The sequence below is a fragment of the Mastomys coucha genome, unplaced genomic scaffold (assembly GCF_008632895.1).
Source record: "Mastomys coucha isolate ucsf_1 unplaced genomic scaffold, UCSF_Mcou_1 pScaffold22, whole genome shotgun sequence".
Taxonomy (NCBI): Eukaryota; Metazoa; Chordata; class Mammalia; order Rodentia; family Muridae; genus Mastomys; species Mastomys coucha.
The window spans coordinates 129,044,487-129,053,470 of record NW_022196905.1 but is presented as its reverse complement, the minus strand read 5'-3'; the positions used below and the strand labels follow the sequence as shown (position 1 = coordinate 129,053,470).

The 8,984-nt window shown below is 46.8% G+C and overlaps 1 protein-coding gene across 1 annotated transcript in view; it reads right to left on the bottom strand.

Annotated features, from left to right (window-relative positions):
- Positions 1 to 1,720: 1,720 nt before the first annotated feature.
- Tbl2 (transducin beta like 2) overlaps positions 1,721 to 8,984 on the bottom strand; it is a 13,881-nt gene continuing 6,617 nt past the window's right edge. The window contains exons 4-7 of the mRNA XM_031338194.1: positions 8,441 to 8,592; positions 7,483 to 7,609; positions 5,764 to 5,916; positions 1,721 to 5,294 (exon numbers count right to left, since the gene is read on the bottom strand). Coding sequence (XP_031194054.1) covers positions 4,832 to 5,294; positions 5,764 to 5,916; positions 7,483 to 7,609; positions 8,441 to 8,592 — 895 coding nt within the window. The 3' untranslated portion in view covers positions 1,721 to 4,831. The remainder of the gene's footprint in view (positions 5,295 to 5,763; positions 5,917 to 7,482; positions 7,610 to 8,440; positions 8,593 to 8,984) is intronic.

The following is an 8,984-nucleotide window of genomic DNA, read 5'->3' as shown; positions in this document are numbered from 1 at the left end:
TTTTCATTTTTAAAAAAGTATTTTGAGTATGCATCACAAGTACGGCCAAAGAACAGTCACTGATGGCTTTCTACCTGCATGTGGAACCTGGGGATTAAACAGGTTGGCAGGCTTGCGGAGCAAGATCCTTTAGCCACGGAACCATCTCCCTGACATCTGTATTATTTGAGACAGGGTATTGCTATAGCCCAGCTAATCACAAACTTGCTATACCCATCTCAGCGTCCTGAGGAGGGGGAAGTACCATGGCTATGCCTAAGTCACAAGGACCCCAAAGACCATCAAGGAGCCAATTCTGATGTAAACACATAAGGGTTTTTATTAGGAGCTCCAGAGCAAGGACTCTCACCATCACAGGTATTGTGGGTCAGAACTGAGAGCTTCAAGTCTAGGGGTGCAGGGTATTTATTATGGTTACAGCAAGCCTTGGGAATTCCATACAGGTCAGCAACTTTTTTTGATTTTTTGAGACAGGGTTTCTCTGTATAGCCCTGGCTGTTCTAGAACTCACTCTGTAGACCAGGCTGGCCTCGAACTCAGAAATCCACCTGCCTCTGCCTCCCAAGTGCTGGGATTAAAGGCGTGTGCCACCACCGCCTGGCACAAATTAATATTTTAAAAACTGTATTTCTGTTATAATCTGTAGGAACCAAACACAGGAGCAAAACTACCTGACAGGATGCCTAGGTTATCTTTCTGCTGGATGTCATAGGCTGTATCTTGACCCTGCTGTTGTAGACTGACTGGCTGTTGCTAAGGCAGGGGGTGGGGCTGCTGCCATCACGTTTGCTCAAGTGGACTTTGTGGTTTTAATTTTAAAAATTAAAAAGCTTCAAAATTAGTATTAAATTTTGTGCTTTAGATCTGGATGGTGGTGGTATATGCCAGCCTGGTCTTTTTTTTTTTTTTTTTGAGACAGGGTTTCTCTGTGTAGCCCTGGCTGTCCTGGAACTCACTCTGTAGACCAGGCTGGCCTTGAACTCAGAAATCCACCTGCCTCTGCCTCCCAAGTGCTGGGATTAAAGGCGTGCGCCACCACCACCCGGCAAAGCCAGCCTGGTCTACAGAGTAAGTTCCAAGACAACCAGTGCCACACAGAGAAACTCTGTCTCAAAAATATAAAATTAATAAATTGATGAACTATGTTTTAGACAGTCTATGCACAGTGCTGACTCATGGTTCTTCAATCTGCTAAGCACATGGGCTCCAAGCATGCACCACCACACCTTGTGCAGAATCAGCAGATCAATGTTGCCTCTACTCTTGAAGATCATAAAAGCTTAGCAGTCTCTATTAATAGCCAGACACTTTTCCTAGTGCAACAAGAACAGCTCTATTCTATCCCTGGGCAGTCTGTGCAATGACCCTTTGTAATGTTCCCAACTCATTAGGAACTCACAGCTCCCAGGCATGGAGATACAGGCCTGTCAGCCTGCTACTCTGGGGGTGTCAAGCTAGAGAATCTCAAGATCAAAGGCAACTTAGTGAAACATTAGCTCAAAATACAGGCAAAAAGACCTGTGTATGGTGGCATATGCCGTAAAAACCAAGCACGCAGGAAGCCAAGGCAGGTGGATTTCTACGAACTCTGGGCCAGCCAAGGCTACAAAGTGAGTCTTTGTCTCAAATACACACACACAAAAAAAGGGGCAGGGGCAAGACCATATATCTAATCTCCAGTGTAATCCATAAGCATGTACACAAGGAAAGACTCAACATGGTAAGGTAACAGAACATTTATTCCCATTTTACAGATGGAGAGACAAAGTCTAACAGCCTCTGTGACTTCACCACTCCAGGCCACGGGCCCTGGCCAGTCTGGGAATGGATTTCTGACTTGAGCAGCTCAGCATTCTTATTTTTTTTTTTTAAAGATTTATTTATTTATTTTATGTATGAGTACACTGTAGTTGTACAGATGGTTGTGAGCCACCATGTGGTTGCTGGGATTTGAACTCAGATCCTTCAGAAGAGCAGTCAGTGCTCTTAACTGCTGAGCCATTTCACCAGCCCCGCAGCTCAGCATTCTTACTAGGGTTCACTAACTTCCCTGTGCAGCTACAACGCCAGTTACTTCTCAAAACACAAGTGCAGAATCGAGTGAAAGCATTTTCAGATGCTTTCAATAACCAGAGCAGATGCCCACCAGACCCCCCCTCCCCACAAGCCTGAGGCAAGAGCTGTGTGTTCAGAAGCCCAAATCCATCTGTGGCCACATGGCCCTCAAGATAGCTGATCTCATCAGAAACCTGAATCCACAATAGAGAGCAGAGTGCAGAAAAAATATATATATCAAAAGTTTTGTCATTGATTCTAGACTTCCATTTATTGAGAGCTTACTTTGTCCTGGCTAGTTGACTTGGGATCCAGAGCAAGGCAGACCAACAAGGATTCTGCTCCAACACATTCTTCAGCAATTTCACAAACTGGTGCTAGAGGCTCAGTGGAAGAACATTTGTCCAGTGAGGGCTGTAGCTGAGCAGAGAGCCTTTGGCTAGCATCTCCCAGTGAGGGGTTGAGGCATGACTCAGCAGCAGAGCTATTTGTCTACCTGCACGAGGCCCTGGGTTCCATTCCTAGGACTGCAAAAGGAAGAAAAGCAAGGAAGAAGCCTTAACAGCCAATGAGACTGACGAGCTGCGTCCTCCTCCGTCAAGGTTTGGTGCAGTCCACCAGGGTGCCTCCTTGCAAAGTACCGTGCCAACATCTAACTTCTTTGAAACTGGCAACTTTTGCGGGATTCTAACAATCAGTAGCACCTTCTACCCAATGTGTATCCAGGACACACGGCCACCAGCCTAGTGCAGCCTCTACCATTTTCCTCCCATCTCACAACTAGGTGATGGGCCTAATCCCCACTCTTAACCCTACTCACTGCCCTTCTCTGACACTGCAGTAAACACATAGCCAGACAAGATGGTTTCAGAAAGCACCAAGTCATACAAAAGAAGGACAGCAGCAGGGCACCAGGCAGAACAGGATTGGTGGAAAGGGCTACTTCGGAGGGAGTGGGTGAGGCGGTAACTGTTTTCTAGTGAAAGTGACAAGGACTGAATCGCATTGACAAGTCTGCCAACAGAAAGGAAAAATGCTTGCAGCACACAAGAGGGACCAGCCCACACCTGGAGCCTGTTAACTGCCTGGGTTAGTAAACAGGAAGAAGGGGGTGGGTTGGACCACTGCAAAAAAAGATCACAAGAGTGGCTACATTTCACAACACTATGCAGGCCACAAGGAGAGTTTGGGGTTTCATTCCAAAAGTAGAGGGAAGGAAGCCTTTTGGGAATGGCATGACCCAAAACACCATTTTTGTTTCCCCAAAGTTGGCTAAACTATGTAGAAGTGACTTGAAGTAAAGTGGTTGGAAACAGAAGTACTATCCATAGACTACGGACAGTGGCTCAGACAGGAATGGTAACAGAAGACTGGGAGAGACAGTAGATGCTGCATGCCATCTGGATGGAGCAGCGGTGGTGGAAAGAGTGACAAGGGAGCCATCAAGGTCAACTTCAGGGTTGTGCCTTGTTCTAAACATCCTGTAGTCTTGAGGACGGCAGGAAGAGGCCCTACTTTTAAGTGAGAGATCAAAGCTAACCCGGATGGGTACTTTTTGCTAGATTCAAGCCTTCCTAGATTCCTGACATCTTCCTCACCCCTTGGATCCAAGCAGTCTTCAAATGTACATGAGACCCAGTCTCTTAGTGGGTGCATTCCATTCATTCCCCATCATTGTCCTGGATTCACTACGGTCAGGCCTCATGTCCACAACCTCCCCTGCAGCTGTAAATGAACAAAAAGCACGTCACAGACGCCAGCCTCTAGGTCTTCCCACCAGCTTTACCCTTGGCAGCAGGCCTAGTCTTGTCTGTCTGTGTTAGCCAGCATCAGTTGCTAGTCCCATGAAGCAGGTCCTGAAGTGATGATTCAAGAAGTCTCCAAGAGAGAGGAGCACCCTCTTCAGATGGCATAACTTCTCAAGGCACGTGAACCAAACCACCATATTTATCCAAGATGAATGAACAAGCAGAGCCCTAGGAAATTTGGCTTCACAAGGGCTGTGGTTCTTTCTAGTTTGCTTGCAGAACATGGTCTGTTTCCCATGTTTACCTCGTAGTTATCGAAACTAGCCTGCACTGTTATGCTCCATGCGTGGGAACATTGTTACACTTTTAGTCTCACAACATCTTTGCAGGAAGGTCATTTTACAAATAAGAAAACTGAAGCCTAGGAAAAAACAATCTCCTCAAGGTTTCTCTCCATATGGATGGAGCCCAGGAGGACCTAGAATTCACTATGTAGTCCAAGCTGGCCTTGAATCCCTGATCCTCTCACCTTTACCTGTGGAGTGCTGCGATTACAGACCATGCCAACAAAGACCAGTCCTTAATTACTTCTTGCTGCTATCAGGACCCTGGTCCAGATGGGAGGCTCACCATGAAGCATTATAAAACACATTCTGAACTCTTATAACAGCAGCTTGTCCCTGGTGACCTAGGGTTTCACCTCTACACTGACAAACTTCTTTGGATGTCAGGGTCTTTTGCCAAACCATCAAAGGTTTTGCTCTGTCTTCTCTCTACTCCTCAGTGCTAGGTGAAGACAGATTCTACCCCTAGTGCCTGTTGAAAAACAGCACCTTTCAGTCTGGGAAGAGTCAAACAAGTAGAGAGAGACAGAGAGAGATAGATCTGAGTATGTAAGAATAGTTTCAATAGGAAAAAGTAGGGGGCACCAGGAAGAAAATTGGGAGGCTCCTCCAGGTCTCCATCCCAGGGGTACTTGGGAAGAACCAGCCGCTGGGGCAGGCAGCCAGACCCATCTAGAGCCAGAGTCACTTCTTTAGGGCACCCAGGCTCTTTAGAGCCTCTTGGGCCCGGGTCAGCTGTTGCTGCACCCTCTGGCGGGTACTTTCACTGGATGCCCGCTTTAGGAGGCCCTGCATCTCCTCCACCACAGCCCGGTAGCCAGGGGTGTTGTGGAAGAGCCGCACTGCACGGTCCCCACAGGAGGCCAGAAAGCGGCCAGTGATGTCAAAAGTTAAGTCAGTAATGCACTCCCCGTGGACACACTCGAAGTACTCCTCCTTCTCCCCAAGTCGAGTGTTGAAGAGATGAATATTGGTGCCAGTGGCCAAGGCCAGGACATGGGTGTCAGGGGAGAGTGCCAGGCGGCAAGGCATGGTGCTCGCCTCTTCAAAGCGGCCTGTCCATAGCAAGTAGGGGTCCTGCTGCTTCTTGTATTCCACATCTGTGTCCCATAGCTTCCATGTGCCATCCTTGGAGACAGAGGCCATCCTGCAATGTGGGAAATCACAGCTAGAGCTTCAACAACCCCAGCTTGGGAACACATTGGAACAGCCCGAGGGACCCAGCAGCTAGGAACCCAAGTTTACGTCCTGCAGAGACTCAAGTCCTCTACCCTTTTTAGAACTGCAGCCCAGACAGGCAGAAAAACCCCAGACTCACTGCTCAGCCCAGCTTGGTGGTATATACCTATAAACCCAGCATTGGAGGGCTAAGGCAAGGCAAGAGGATCACTGGGAGTTCAAGGGCAGTCTGGGCTACCAAGTGAGACCCTGTCTGAAAAACAAGAACAGAACAAAACAAAAAAGTTAACAGGCAATATATACACACCTGTACCTCAGTACTTATGAGGGAGAGAGGCAGGTAGATTAGGACTCCAGGGCCAGCCTTGGCTATCTATACTAACTAAATAAAACCAAACAAGCGAAAGAGCAAAGGAAAAATGTACCGAAGCACTCACCTCCGAGAATCATTGGAGAAAGCAAAAGAGTGGACAGATGCAGAGTGACCGTTCAGTTCAAAGGCTCGCTGTACCTCCTGGAATTCTCCTTTCTTCCCGAAGCAGACCTCCCAGACCTTCACATCTGGGGTGACGCCACACGAACCCACAAACCTGTCATGCAATTCACTCTTAAAACTCAAATGTTAAAGGCATCTTGGTCCTGACAAGTCTTAGATCTCTTTCCTGAGAAACAGTACCTTTTGGGGATGCTAGGCATGGATGTAGAGTTTCATAAATATAAGGCAAGAAATCTACAGCTATAGCTAGCCACAGCCTAAGGAAACCTTTTATAGTGTTCTTGTGGCAGGGATGGAGGTATACCCTGCAAACCCAGCTAGTATGGAGGCTGAGACAGGAGGATCTCAAGTTCAAGGCCTTCCTGGGCTAACAGAGTAAACTGGAAGACAGTATGGGTAACTTAGTAGGATCTTATCTCAAACAATGACTAAAATTAATAAAGTTAAGGCTGGGCATGGTGGTACATACTTTTAATCTCAATACTCAGGAGGCAAGAGTAGGCAGATCTCCGTGAGTTTGAGACCACCCTAGTTTATATAATGAGTTCCAGGCTGGCCGAGGTTACTGACTGAGATTCTGTCTCAGAACATATAAAACCAAACAAACAAAAAACAGAAAGGGCCAGGTATGGTGGCAGACAGATACAGGAGTATCACAGGTCTGAGGCCAACCTGGACTGCATAGCAAAACTCTATCTAAAATTTAAAAACAATGAAGAATTTTGGGAAGCTAGGGATGTAGCTTAGTGGTAAAGAACTTAACCTAGAATGCTTGAAGACTTGGGATCTATACCCAGTACTACATGGTAAAACAAAGGTTTTATATTTATTTTGGTTCAAGATGGTGTGCTTCCAGATCCAGAGTACAGGGACAAAGAAGTAGCTCAGCTAGGAGAACACTCCTAACTGGCAAAGCCCTGCTCTCCACTCTCAGAACACATATACCTAGCCTTACCTAGCCTGGTGGTGTAGGCCTATTATCCCAGCACACAGGAGGTGGAAGCAGAAGGACCAGGAGGTCAAGGCCATCCTCAACCTCATAGTGAGTTCAAGGCCAGAACAGACTAAAGAGAGATCCTGTTTCTAAAAAGGCCAGGCATAGTGGTACACAACTTTAATCTTAGCACTGGGGAAGCAGACGAAGGTGGATCTCTGTGAGTTTAAGGCTAGCCTGATCTACATAGGAGTTCCAGGATAGCTAGGGCTATACAAAGAAACCCTGTCTCAGAAAAAAAAATAGAAAGTTAAAAAGGCATGGATGGCATGGCAGCACACATATTTAAGCCAAGGCCTTAGTAGGCAGAGGCAAGCGGATCTCAGTGAGTTTCAGGCTATTCAATATACATAATGAGTTCTAGGCCAGCCAGGGATACATAGTGAGACCCTGACTCAAAACAAGTTAAATGAACCCTTAGATGAAGAGCTGTGCATGCTGAGAGGTGGCTGAGCATCTGCCTGACATGTACAGTGCACTGGTTTCCACCCTCAGCACTGCAAAGATAAAACAGGAGAGGAGAAGAAACAGACACCAAGGACTTGGGTGCATGTGTGAAATCCCTTCCCATTTAGAGAGCTAGGATTTCTACTCCAGTGTCCCCACGCCCCTTCTGGAAGCTGCCTCTCTCCTCTGTACCTACCCTCCTCTTCTTCTTCACCTCACCTGCTACATGGGGAGATAACAGCATGACTGTTGTTCATCTGGTTGGTGTTGATTGTGGACAGCACCTGACCTTTCAGATTCCATATGAGGACAGTCATGTCACTGGAGGCCGTCATGATGAACTTCCCTGATGAAGAGAGGGCAGCTGTGAGCCCAAGGCTCACTGTCACATCCCAACAGAACAATGGGGCACTGCTCTAAGTAGTAGCCATGCTCTTTTCCCAGGCCAAAGGTCACCACAGGTGATTCTGTGCTAAGAAGGGTAGCTCAGCTCTAAATGTTTGGCTCTCATGGACTCTAGGGAAGCACAGGAGCAGAACTCCTTGGTCACAGGGTTGCCAAGCAAAACTCAGGCAGTTAACAACTCATTCAACAAATATAATTCAGGCCGGGCAGTGGTGACGCACGCCTTTAATCCCAGCACTTGGGAGGCAGAGGCAGGCGGACTTCTGAGTTTGAGGCCAGCCTGGTCTACAGAGTGAGTTCTAGGACAGCCAGGGCTATACAGAGAAACCCAGTCTCAAAAAAATATATATATAATTCAGACACTAGCAAGATGGCTCAGCTGGTGGAGGTATTTGCCACCAAGCCTGATGACTTACTGGCTGACTTTTACATGTGTGCTATGATAAACATACAAAATAAATGCCAAAAGAAAGGGGGAGGGAGGCCTGGAGAGATGGGTCAACAGTTGACAGCACTGGCTGCCCTTCCAAAGGACCTGGATTTGATTCTGAGCACCCACACGGCAGTTCACAACTGGCATGGTCCTAGGAGACCCCATGCCTTTTTCTGGCCTCTGTGAGCACTGCATGCAGGTAGCATACATACATACATTCAGATAAAATATCCATACACACAAAGGAAAAATAAACCTTCCAAACAAAACAAAGAACAAGTTGTGACTCAGGCACATTTTCATGCCTTGAGTCAATGCCATCCACAAGCCTTCTCTTACCTGTGTCAGCAATACCAATGTTGATAATGGGTGCCTTGTGTTTTTTAGGGAAATCCTCTGGCGTGGCCGTGAAAGTAAAGCCCCCATCTTCTCGTTTGGTCATCTTAAAAACACGGAGAGTGTCTCCATTGGCCAGCCAAACGATGAAGGCTCTAGAGACGAGCAAAGCAGAGCTTACTTCCTCACCTGGGTAGACGCCTATCGTCCTAGATTCTAGAGAAAACCAAGATTGTCCCTTGTGCCATAGTGCACAGTCTTACAACAGATCCCTTGGTTCAAAATCTTTTTTAACTTAAAAGTTTTAAAATGTTTGTGTGTGTATATGATTTGTGTGTGTATGTGTGTGCTTGTGCAACACACACTTGGTGCCCTTAGAGGCCAGATGAAGACATTGGCTCCTGAGTCTAGAGTTAACAGATGGTCATGAGTTGTCATGTGGGTGCTGGGAATTGAACTTGGGTCCTGTGTAAGATCAACTAGTATTCTTTTTTTGATTTTTTGTTTTTTTGGTTTTTTTTTTTGAGACAGGGTTTCTCTGTATAGC